The sequence below is a fragment of the Cydia strobilella genome, chromosome 5 (genome assembly GCF_947568885.1).
Source record: "Cydia strobilella chromosome 5, ilCydStro3.1, whole genome shotgun sequence".
Lineage (NCBI taxonomy): Eukaryota > Metazoa > Arthropoda > Insecta > Lepidoptera > Tortricidae > Cydia > Cydia strobilella.
The window spans coordinates 10,534,506-10,547,995 of NC_086045.1; the positions used below are offsets into that span (position 1 = coordinate 10,534,506).

The 13,490-nt window shown below is 35.5% G+C and overlaps 1 protein-coding gene across 1 annotated transcript in view; it reads left to right on the forward strand.

Annotated features, from left to right (window-relative positions):
- LOC134741647 (uncharacterized) overlaps positions 1 to 12,877 on the forward strand; it is a 35,250-nt gene extending 22,373 nt beyond the window's left edge. The window contains exons 7-12 of the mRNA XM_063674502.1: positions 3,090 to 3,258; positions 6,683 to 6,876; positions 8,554 to 8,674; positions 10,315 to 10,504; positions 12,010 to 12,152; positions 12,264 to 12,877. Of these exons, the coding sequence (XP_063530572.1) occupies positions 3,090 to 3,258; positions 6,683 to 6,876; positions 8,554 to 8,674; positions 10,315 to 10,504; positions 12,010 to 12,152; positions 12,264 to 12,836 (1,390 nt within the window). The 3' untranslated portion in view covers positions 12,837 to 12,877. The remainder of the gene's footprint in view (positions 1 to 3,089; positions 3,259 to 6,682; positions 6,877 to 8,553; positions 8,675 to 10,314; positions 10,505 to 12,009; positions 12,153 to 12,263) is intronic.
- Positions 12,878 to 13,490: the final 613 nt, after the last annotated feature.

Here is a 13,490-nt window from a genome sequence, read left to right on the forward strand (position 1 = left end):
ATCATTAACTATACGTTTCTATGTATTTCAAAATAAGACACTCCAGCGATCCAAATATATGTTTAAACTAATATTTTGCCTCTGCTGACACTGTTTGAAACTTTTTCTTGCTTTTAGTAATAAAAATGAAAAGAAGAGTAAAAAAATATGTTTTATAAATTATGTTCATAACTTTACTTACTTTTTATGCATTTATTAGTTATCTTCTACGGAAGAAAGAAACTACTACATAAGTATGTAACAAGATAGTACTCGTGCATTACTTATATTATATTGTCAGTTATTTCAATTAATTTTGTATTTGTCATTTTTTATTTACGTTAAGATTTTTGTAAGTAGGTACCTGTCGGGGCTTCTAACCTCCGTGGCGACCTGACATAGACCGACTGACTGACTGGCTGACTGACATACATACTTGGAATATTGGAACATTTGGAACGACCGACATTTAAATTCAAAATTAGACATGACAATCACAAGACCAGTTGACGACTAGTTCATGACAGACAGCGGACGACGATAAACAGTTCAGTACCTATGTAGGTTATCTTAAGATTTAAAAAAAAACGAAATAGATTAGTTTTTCACAGGGTTTTCAGCAATGATTACAAAGTGAAATTAGCTAAGATAATTAGTCGCACAACCTTTGTTTTCTACCACATTTCTATCACTACACATTCGTAACAAGGCTTTACTTCGTAAAAAACTCATTTCAAAGACTAATTTATCATATTTTGAACAAACAACATAAAAAAACACCGGAACGCTAACTTAACCGGGTCAATATTACGTACGTAATGAAATGTAAATGTGACGTTTTCAATCAAAAGGTACCACATTGTCGCTTACCATAAGGACGAAAATTGCTTGTATCTTTATACGAAAAACCTGTCAGAATGTCCTTATGATAAGCGACAATGTGGTACCTTTTGTTTGAAAACGACACAAATAAACAAATACACGTGGCAAGGAGCGACGAGCCGCTCCCTCCGCGCCCCGCGCCCCGCCTCACCGCGAGCCGCCTATCGCCGTACTACCTGCGTGTGGTTACGCGAAACTATGATAACTCGAGATAGTAGATATCCAGTTTGCCGTAAAAAAACTGCGAAGAGTTACGCATAATTATTCTAACTTGAGTTAGAAGAGATACGCATAACTCAATGTCCAAAAATTCGAAAACGTCTATCTTAAAACATGAAATATCTCAGTAACTAAAGACATTTTTTGAAATTTTGTTTAAGTATTATATAAAGGATAGTGGCTAGTTTCATTTTGCACTGGTTAGGCGTATCTCTGCTATCTAAAGATAGCAGAGATACGTCTGACACGGCAGAGTGACCTTATGTATCCAGACACCCAGTGGATCGGCATAATAACTTCGCTACGCTGAAGCAAATTTTTATTCCCAACTCATGTCAGTTTCAGGCATGAAAAAGGACGGTGCCCGGCGCCGAAGTGAATTGGTGCTGAATTTTTGACAATGCATTTAGGTTTTATGGGGGTAGTGGCGTGGAAGGCTTGCCGTATCTATAAAAATAGCCTATGGAAAGTGTTTGTGAAATGAAATTTATTATAAGTTATATAAACCGACTATTTTGGATGAAACTATTAATAAACGTTTTTACTTTCTCCCGACAAGCCTTATACCTAATAGGTAATCGTAACTGTTCCAATTTAGATTTCACCTTTATAATGTTTACAAGTACAGTCAGAAGCAGAAGTAGCTAAGCGCGCGAAGTGTTCAAAATTACCTTGACACTTTCTTATTCTCTTTAACAATAAATAGTACCTAATAAATAGTAATAAATAGAGAGTAATTCTTTAACACTTTATGAAGCTGACATTTCAAAAATGACAATCGAATGTCAGTCTTACTCATGTATGAAGTGCCGTATGTGGGAAATATACATCCCTTAGCCTGGTAAAGGGTTAAGGTGTAAACATGACATGACATCATCGTGAGAATTGACATCCAACTAGATTGTAAGTAAAATCTACTCTATTGACTTAAACACATTAATAAATTCATAAATTCACAGGTTTTTAAGGTTTTTTTCTGCTCACCTGTTAAATTTGTCAGAAACACTGTTTTCAATATTTACATTTAACACTCAACCAATTTAAATTTACGCGGCTGAGTAGGATGTGGGGCGCAACGAGATTAAGGCTGGCGTGTAGCCAACATACGAAAATAAGGTCTACTTTAGTGGTAATTTCAATTATCCCATCTTGATCCGATTCGATCTTACTATCTGTGGATTTTATTTTATATTCAAAGGTGAAATAAAATAAGGCGATCCTTGTGATGTAGGTTCATTTACTTAGTAGTACGGGTGGGGACCGTATGATCTACTACGTCAATACAATACAAGGACAAGCCCCATGGCACACGTTCATAAAAGTGATGCTAAGTTTGGAAACTAAAAAAAAAAAAATTGGCCGAAAGCACGAAAAAAAGTACCACTTCCGGTTACAAAAAAAGAGTGAAATTTACGTCATCTGATACAAAGATGAGACTGGTGGCAACAGATAGGAATTTATATGTAGCTTCAGAAAATACTCGTCTGCCAGCTCCCAAATGACCGAAAGTACGTCTGCCGGGCATTTAAAGGATTACCAGGGATACAGCCAGGTAAAATTAAATAAGGTCGGGATATCCTTACTTGTGTTTGCTGGGTTCATGTAAACCTGCTTACTAGTTGGAAAATAAATGCCCAAGCCAAAATTACTCTACGGACTCTATTGAGCTGATCTGATATAAAAGTAACGTGACAGTTTCTATTGTCAAGCAACACGGATGATTTTTCCTTAAAAAAAGAGTTTCTTTTTGTAAACTTGTGAGCTTATTGTTTACGGAATGCAAAATTATTTATCCTGGTAATCTACATGTTTGTCAAGAATTCCGCAGTCTTGAAATAATTGTTTTCAACCAGTGTGTCTAGCCCGTGTTGACATATGACACAAAATCATGGTGTACCGACGATATATTATGTTCAAGACCGGTCATTGTGGAGATCCTTAGGGCTGATTTTCTCCGCAGTGTACTTCTTGGATGGTGTGGTACTGGTACATATTTGATTAATTTCCAGATTGACCCCTGCTCTACTAGCTGTGGTCCTGTTCTACGCATACATCTGGGATACCATCTCCACAGGCCCCATGTGGGGCACCCTCGTCACCAGGAACGCCGAGATCTGCCAGGAGGGCTGGTGGTGGAACCTGCTCTATGTGCAGAACTGGTTCGGCTTCGAAGACATGGTGAGTACAAGTTTTGGTTTAGATACAAGTTTTGCTATTGACGCCGATTATACTTACATTTTACTCATTTCGTATACTTATTATCTTAATCACATAATATTTGTTACAAGTTAAAACATATAAAAATAATTCTGAATGCAAATAAAAACCATTTTAGAAGCTTTAACCTTTTCTATACCACTACAATGTTATCCAGAATTAGAAAAGCTAACCTCTTAAGACTCTGCGTACAATTTTTTAATTTAATAATAGGGAATATTACGCGAAACTTGGCGTAGGTGGCGCCACTATCACAATCTGAGGGTCTATCGCGAAACAAGAAAATCGAACTTTCGTTATCTAACATCTCTGTCACTCTTGCGTATTCGAGCGATAAAGAGGCAGATAACGAAATTTCGGATTCGCGTTTCCCGGTAGATCTTCTGAAAACTTGTCAAAAACCTGTTAAAGTTACAGTATGTATGTTACTCTACGGTTTACTAAAAAGGGTGCTGCACTCTGGTGGCGGAACATTGCAGTAATATCCCCTATTCCTCGTCCTTTGGAAATCTGGGCGAAACTATAAGAAAGCTGTAAATGTCGATAGGTTAGGATCTGAAGTCGATAAATACACAGTACATCACTATGCCAAAAATATAACCTTTCATAGTTAGCAGAAAATTTCAGAAATATATGCAAAAATCTATACAGACTTGAATGCAAGTAATAATTACATAAACAACATATCGATTTCAATGTTTAGGTCAGGTCCTATAAATTAATTTCTTCAAAATTGAACAAAACTCACCGATTAAAGGTTACCGGTTCGTGCGTATTTTCTTTTCTTCCTGTATGCGATTTACAGCCCTCGATCACAAAAGACATTATCACATAGGGAACTTCAAACCATTAAACATAAAAGCTCAGCACGTTTTCCAACAATCTTTCAGGAATAGCAACAATATAATTAAAATTAAGCAAGATGACCGCTGAAATTCCGCGAAATATTTCAACTAAAATAATACGACTATGTCAAGTTGTTACAGTTGACACCTACTTGTCAAATAACGGACATATATTTTATTTGGCTGAATTATGTTAGAACCAATTATAATGATCTAATAAATCCATTAAACCTTTTGTCCGCCGTAGACGTATATATAAGACATACAATATCCAGCTCATTTTGCCGTAGTCTGATAAATAATACAAAACTACGTGTGCCTTCGTATCGACGGAGACACGAGAGAACGCTCGATGAAAAAATCTAATCGGTTTAGTCGTAAAGTACTGTACAAAGAAATAACAGTTATAATATTTGAATTTAAACTGTTGTGAGACATACTAACATTAAATAATTTTACGGTTTACTCACTTGTTGTTAGTGTTTGAGAAAGGCTCTCCGAAACATGTCGCGCGAGTGACTAAAACAAGTTTTTTTTTTCTTTTTAAATACTACGTCGGTGGCAAACAAGCATACGGCCCGCCTGATGTTAAGCATTCTCCGTAGCCTATGTACGCCTGCAACTCCAGAGGAGTTACATGCGCGTTTCCGACCCTAACACTCCTCTCCCTCGAGCTCTGGCAACCTTACTCACCGGCAGGAACACAACACTATTAGTAGGGTCTAGTGTTATTTGGCTGCGGTTTTCTGTAAGGTGGAGGTACCTCCCCACTTGGGCTCTGCTCCAGATCTGGAATGACATCCGCTGTCCTGTGCCCTACCACACAAAGCGAGATGTCATTCACAGTGCCCATACCTCTCTTTTGGACGTAGTTTAAGGACATACCCGGGTCCAAACGACAAGTGAGTCTAAACCGTAAAATTATTTAAAGTTATTTATTATACATTCAACAATTACATACCTCTAGACCAGTGGTGGGCAAACTTTGTTAAGAAATTTCAGAGGAGGGCCAGAATTACAGCGAAATTTATTTTGAAACCATAAAAAATAAAAGCATAAAAATTAAAACATTTTGGCTGGGCGGCGGGATGGATAAAATCCTTTCACGGGCGGAGCGGGCCCGCGGGCTGTATAACAAAATCTATAAAAATAAACTATGAATAAATTTAAAATTAATAATATAATGTACATCATAAAGTCTAAATAAGGGTCTTACAAAAAAAACGCGTCTAAATCCCTACGCAATCCTGCATGTTGAATATAGGTATACCTATGCTTATACGTTGTTATTTATGTATAATAAGTGTAAATGTAAACATATATAACACTAGGTCTATTTAAATAGCTTCCCGTTTCGGTCATAAAGGCATAAAGAACAGGCGATGGCCGTGACATCAGTAAGTATGTATTCTTCGTGAATCATTTCATATACATTTATCATTCCTTTACTTGAAGTGTTGCAAATTGTGGCTTCGGAATGATGTGGCAGACATTCGAACATTTGCCACTATTAGAATAATATCAAAAATGGAATGCGCGCGCTCGTTCACTACAGAGTGCATTTACACATGTGCGAGTACACAATGTAATGTTGAATTATATTGGTATCACATATTAAGCATAATTTACGTTTCTGAATAAGCTTTTAGGTCGGTAAACAGTAGCGTATTGTAGATGGGTTATTGTTGTCAATAATATTGTGTTCCCTATAGCCATAGAGTAACTTATACTAGAGCGGTACTGTCATAGTAAATTTTGTAACCCCAGTAAATTCACTGCCATCTGTCGACACACTTTAAAACTAAAAATTAAGTTTTATAAAAATACGATAAAATGTATTTATATATGGATAAATGATTTTTTTATTTGCATTAATTATTTTTATATGATTTTGACCCATGTTCTTTCACTGGTATGCGTTAAAATTATAAATAACAAACGAAACAGTCAACGCCCTCTATACGAGTGTAGGCCAAAACTAGTGGCGCCATCTGATCGAGAATCAAATTTTCGTGATTTTCGAGGCACGTTTTTTCCTTAGACTGTATCCATCTATTACGGAGTTATATCTATCTTTGCTATAGCTAAAATGGGCAAGATTAAACAAATCGACATAACGAGGTTTGTACTATTTATTAAGGTAGGGCGCTTTATAACGAGAAACATGTCACAACTGCTTTGAAAATACGAACATATGTAAGTATTTATCTAGATCCATCTGTTTCTGCGAACAATTGGCTAACTTGGCTAACCCTGGAACGCGCAAGTGGCCCTAAGTGTTGTTTCATATCAAATAAATATTGTACTTTATGGACTAAGTATTAGTTAAAAATATTATATTTATTTAGGGACCATAATTTTATATCCGCAACGCAGGCAACTCACTATCAGCTACGGGCTTCGCCAATATATTTTGTGCTTGACATATATCTGAGTAACGCCATTTTTAACCGACTTCCAAAAAGGAGGAAGTTATCAATTCGACCGTATGTTTTTTTTATAGTATCAAATAATTTCGATTATTTTCTATTTTATTCCAGTGTGCCCCTCAAACTCACCAGCTAGCTCTGGATATGCAGCTTACTATCATAGGCGGTATGATAGTCTGGGTGATGCAGGTCAGGCCAGGCGTCTCCAAACTCCTCCTGCCCACCATAATAGGTCTGGCTGCGTACTCCAGATATTCGACGGTCAGCGAACATCGCTTGACCCTGCTGGCCTATCATGGCGTCAGGTAAGGCTTAACGTAGTTTTTAGGGTTCCATACCCAAAGGGTAAAAACGGGACCCTATTACTAAGACTCCGCTGTCCGTCTGTCCGTCTGTCTGTCTGTCACCAGGCTGTATCTCATGAAGCGTGATTGTTTAAATTTTCACAGATGATGTATTTCTGTTGCCGCTATAACAACAAATACTAAATAGTACGGAACTCTCGGTGCGCGAGTTCGACTCGCACTTGGCCGGTTTTTTTCAATTTAGTACTTTTTGTGGTGAAAATCATCTAAATAGTTAACATATTTGATTCAAAACAGTGACAGATGTAAGTAGATAACATGGCGTGTTACAATATAAAATTTCATTACAAACTTAAGCAGCCATTGGATGGTCAAATCTGTCATATTTATGAATCAATTTGGCATTTAGGTATTTTGGGACTACCTGCGTTGTTTTGAAATTACGGACAAATAAAGACAATATGATATTTAGGTGCAATGAAACAAAAGCAACATTTCACGTAAGATGCTATATGTAATTCTCTTCCCTAGGGGCGTTTACCTTGTGTCAGACAGAGGGAGATCTTAAGATCTTACTGCCCCTTTTGTCAACTCTTACAACATTAATATTACAGGTGGAATTATGTTGATTGAGTACGTATGAACTCGTATCAATCCACTACCAGTAAGGATTATTGAACCTGCCTGACTACATGAGATGTTGTCAGATAGGTCACTACATCAAGTCACCTCCATATTATTATAATTTTGAATAACAAGAATCCGGTTATTATATTCATGAGCCTACGAAACATAATTATGCGTTAGAATTCGCAGGTGTCCGTAAACTATAATATTATAATACATTTACGATCAAAGCTAAACTGGTAAATTTATAACTGGTTTTATATTTTTATACTTAGTAGCAATATTTTGATAAATTCAAGTAGTTCACGGCATGTGATTAACAATAGGTAATATGAAATGTTAAAATCTTAATTTTGTGAGTCACCCGTTGACCACGAACGCTGTAAAGAGTTCGAAACGTCGGGATGTATTATAAATTCAATATACGCGATATAATCCGTTTTCATAGTTTTATTTCATCTTAATTTTACTTAAATAATAATTCAGAAAAATCCCATGAATTGTGAATACAGAAGGAATGATGAATAATAGTTTGAGTGACTGCTACATAACGAAAAGCATTAAAATACGAGTTTATGAAATGAGGTGAAAATGGGTTTCCTAAAAATATCATCCCAGTGTTTTAATGCTTGCTTTATACACACATATTATAATCTCTCTGTGATGTGAAACGTCATCTCGACTGATACTACAAATGAGGTCAAACCTCAGGTCAACTCATATTCCTTTGATTTTCAGAAATGTTCGAAATTTGAATGGCATTATTAAGTAGATATTGACGTTATTACATATAGGGCGATCAATCCAAATGGGTCAGTATGGAGAAGTCAGAAACTATGAGAGATAGCGAAATCTGTTCTTAGCCAATGTCTGTAAAGTCTTAGAAGTAAAATTAAACCCACTTCCTGATGCCTTATTGAACTGAAATTTAGCTTACCTCGCATATAACTTCAGTAAGAAGCAGGTACGATCAGTACAGTCTCCATAGACTGAACTGACTGACTGAAGGAATCAATTTATATTTATATTTTTTGACAACTTTTTTTTTAGTGTCAGCCAACTCTACAGGACAGCCCGTTTAAGCTACACCTCCGTGTATCACCGCTGCACCCCATATCTCATTGGAATCAGCTTAGGCATTGCTTTGCAGAAACCTTCTCAACTTAATAAGGTATGTTATTAGGAAGCGACCTGAAGCGAATGATTCATGTATATGATTTTCAATTAAGAGGTGGTGTCATCTTTTCGACGAAGGGCTAGAAGGCCGTCGTTTTCGTAGTTCCGTAGTACCAAGTGTCGTCAATATTAGGTTAGGGTAGTCTTAGGTAGAGCGACTTGCGGATTCCTTTTGGGTGCAACATGGATGATAAAGAAGATGTAATTAACTTTTCTTTGTCCTTACACTTACGGTAAACAATATAAAAGTGAGTCTTTATTCTTCAATTTAGGCATATTAGCACTTATAATATGAATGTAGGTAATAAACCACCGGTTCTAACCCTACACCACAGCCGCGAGAACATACTGGATACTGACACAAGAAGCTCGGCGGGACTCAAATCTTATAAATACGTAACGAGTATTTCTCACAGGAAAAAATTATGAAAATAATGTTAAGTAGAAAAAAAATCGACTTTAGAAAACAGTTTGAAATGCCATTAATATTATTTACAAGCATGGTGCATGAAATAACAATTACCTACACTAGGGATGTTGACATGTTGACATTGAATCGCGAATATATATCATGTTATGTTTTTACCATAGCAGTGAATATTAGAATGCTGAAAATCATATTTTGTAAGTGTAAATATGCGTAACAAATTAATTAAAATTAATCAAAAATATTTCAAGGTACATATACCTATATAAGCATATATTTTTTAAATTTATAGTTTTAATTGGTATTCTTTTTTGTAATAGTCATAATAGAGTTATGACTATAATAGAAGGAATTTATATAAGTATGTATATCGTCGCCTAGAACCCATTTGCTTAGTTTGGGGCGATCTGTGTAAGATTGTAGTTAGATATACACATCTTCTTCTTTGTCGGTCCCTCATTACTGTGGATCGTGATTACTTGGTTTTGCAGCTCCTGTGATTTGTCTCCATCGGTCTGAATCTCCCGTAGCCCTCACACACATAAGTACTTTTTAATTTAACTTATTACAATTATGAAGATTAATCGTTAGAATACTAGCAGTGTACAAAAAATCATTATGAGGCGGACTTAATACTAAGAGGCATTCTATGTAAACTTACTAGTTTATATTCTCTACAAGTTAAAATTAAAATATCTCTAAAATAAGTAGGTAGCGAAAAGCGAAAAATAGGTAGGAAACTTGAAAATAAAATATTATTTAAGTTAGGTAACTACGTACAAGCTGGCAACTATAAAGTCGCATTAAGATAACTTTTGTTGGTGGTTTAAAGGATTCAACATTTTTCATCAAAGCGTACAGCTAATATTTTATCTTTTTTCAAGGTATATTAAGCTAAAAGTGTAAGTTTAGTATTGCATTGCATTATTAACGACAGCTAAAACAACATAATATCGGAACATCATATTGTATGATAAGATGCATAGGGACATATACATCTATAACATTGGAATCTTTTTCAACCATCAAATGTAAAAAAAACTGCAATCATCGCAAACATGTGATTGTAACATTTTGACAATATTTGTTTTCTTTAAGGAATGATGTAAATAGCTGAGATGGTAAAATGGATATTACGCAAAATTGTATTTCCGGCGTTGACATAGCAATCGGTTTAAAATGTTGACATGTTATTTTTCTTGTTATAGGTCCTGTTAGCCCTGGGTTGGTTGACAAGCGGCGCTCTCTGGAGTGTAATATGGTGGGCAGGACTAGACTCTGGCGACACTCAGTACCGGTACAGCGCTTTGTTCGCTGCAAACTACGCAGCCCTCGCGCCGGTGGCAGCTTCCCTCGCCATAGCCTGGGTCATATACGCCGTGCATAATGGATATTGCGGTAGGTAAATTATTATCTTTCAGCAAGGGATGGTAAAAAATATGTTGAAAGAATACAAAACAGACAGATTACATGAATATTTTAGTAGGCACTTATTGCGATGAATATATTAACGACACCACGTACATTACATTAGGAGCCGTCAATTCGTTTGAGCTGGAGAGCATGCGCAATAAAAATCATGTATTATACACTCGATAAACATTAGCCATATTCGTTTAGTAAATAGTCAGGTTAACAATATTGATCAATACAATAGTTATTTTCCCCTCACTAGCTCGGAAAGCCGTCTTTTATCCTTTAAAACAAGTGGGGAAAAACGCATTTTATCCACTAGTGGGGAAAGTAATTTGACCTTGGATGGAGCGTGTTTAAGTAGCTTGACAGAAACAAAACGTAAAACGCTCATAATAATGGTTCGTTCGATATTAATTATCATTAAATAAATGGTTTGAGAATCTAATAAACAAAACCAGATTTTTAACTCTTTTTATCGCTGACTACCATAGGATTATGAATTAGATTTAGATTATATCATTCGTGTCTTGGCAATTGTAGAGGCAATATAGGTGGGCAATTAATTTTAATTTGATTTGACTTATACATGTGTAATTTTAATACGATTGATTTATATAAACTTGATAATTTTAGGAATAAAGTTTAATGTACAATTTGAATTATTTATAATGTAATTTAATAATATGACTGAGTACAATTGGTAGTTTAAGAAATGATTTAAATTATAGTTTGACATGTAAATTAATATAATGTAATATAATATGTAGTATGTAAGTGCTTTGGTTTAGAACTGTAAACTTGCATATTTGGAAATAAATAATAATTAATTTGCACATTCGTGACTTATTCGTTTAGGAGTAGGATTATGGAAGTGTAGGATCATATCGCGAAAATTGTGTTTTTAAACCTTCTTCTTCTTACCAGTTTTTTTTTTGTATTTTAAGAGTTTACATTCTCATTTGGTGTATTTCAGTGTAGCGTCAAAGCTACTAACTCATCATCATAACTCTTAAGAGCTTGGCTCTTGTCGGTGGAGTAACCACCACTCCGTTCTTCTTTCTGCCACTGTTTTGAGTTCCTGATACGTCACTACGTTGATTTTCTCTTTGGCTTGGTCCAAAAACGCATGTCTCGGTCTTCCTCTGCCTCTCCTTTTTTCTATTCTTCCTTCTATTATAGACTTTATGTAATTATCGTGCCGTATCAGGTGTCCCAACATGTTTGCCCTTCTGTTGTCAATTATTCTCAGCAGAGATCGCTTCTCCCCTATCAAATCCAAGACTTCTGCATTCGTTTTCCTCTCCTTCCAGCTTATACCTTCCATTCTTCTCTATGTCCACATTTCAAAAGCTACTAACTACTAAAGTATTTTTTTTACAAGTCTACACCTATTTACTAGACGTGAATACATGTAAAAATGATAGTTTTCCCTGTAATTTACTCTTAAGATTATTATTATTGAACAGTATCAATATTTCTTTCTACAGAATTACTGGCCAATTTCCTCTGCTGCCGTCTGCTGGTATTTGTCAGTCGACTCTCCTACGCGCTGTATCTTTGCCAGTTCATCGTGTTCCTCACTGAGGCTGGCACCATTCGGACTTCAAGCGAGTTTAGCTTAATGTCTATGGTACGCAAAATATTACAAATTATAATAAATTTTGTTTTTCGTGTGACCGAAGTATCCATTAATTATCATCATTCATCATTATCATCATCATAATTTTTCTTTTTGTTATAGATTGATCTTCACGAAATATCTTTGATAATGCTTTCGTCAACGTTATTAACTCTGACATTTGTGATACCGATGCAATCCTTACACAAAGTCTTCACTTTCTCATCAAATTCTGGCAAAGACGATAACAAAGAAGAATCAGAAGAAAAGCTAGATGAGAATCACATAGGGGCAGACGCAGAAAATACCAAAGATCAGGAAGAAGAAATAGATGTTCCACAAATAAAAACAAGACAGTTTCTCGTTGCTCATAGAGAAGTGTTAGAAGAAATTCCTGAAGCTGATATCGAGTATGAAGTTCAGAGAGACAAACTTGAAGGACTAGAAGAAATTTTAGAGGAAGAAGAAGAGGAAGGGGCGGACGATGATATCAGAGAAAATCATTTAGATGAAGAAGATTTGGAAGTGATCGAGGAGGAACAGGGAGGCGAGGATGATTTCTGGGGAGACAGAGATGAAGACTACGTACCAAGAAGGGCATATCCCGTACGAGATGATGATGAGGATATCGATGAGTGGGAATGGACCGCGAATGGCAGTCAAAACGGAGCTCAACACTACCGATATACCAGATAATGTCATCCGATTATGTAAATTAAATCTCACGATTTCATGAAGTTTTTTTTGTGGGTATTTTAAGGTAACTTCTGTTTGGCCCTATGGTTGACTGGTAGAGAATGCCATGAGGCATTAAGTCCGCCTTTTGTAATTTTTTGATTAGAATAAAGTTTAAAATAAACAAATATAATAAACACATTATCTTAAAAAAAATCTTATATTATATCTATCTATAAATATTTGTTATATAGTTTGGCAAACCATTACCGTCAGTAGAAAAAAGTTACTTTATTAATTTTAGGTTTTGAGCTAAAATAGGTACTAGTTTGTTTATAGTTAGGCTCTACATTTAGTTTTGGGCTGATACTAGTGTTGGCGATGGCCAACTTCGATGATAATCGCGAAGAAACATATGACGTTTCGGTGCTAAACGAGTTGTAAATAGTTAGGTATAGGTATTATGTTTCGTCGTATTATTGTAACTAAAATTGAGTTCGCCTGGAGTTAAAATTAAGCATATTATATATATCTGGGCAGATAAATTAAGATTTGTAATGAAAAAGTTAACTCTCAAAAGACTCGATAAGATACTCCATTTCATCATTACATCTAAACACAAAATTTCATCTGAATCGGTTTCAGCAAATCAAATTTGACGTTATACGGATAGCA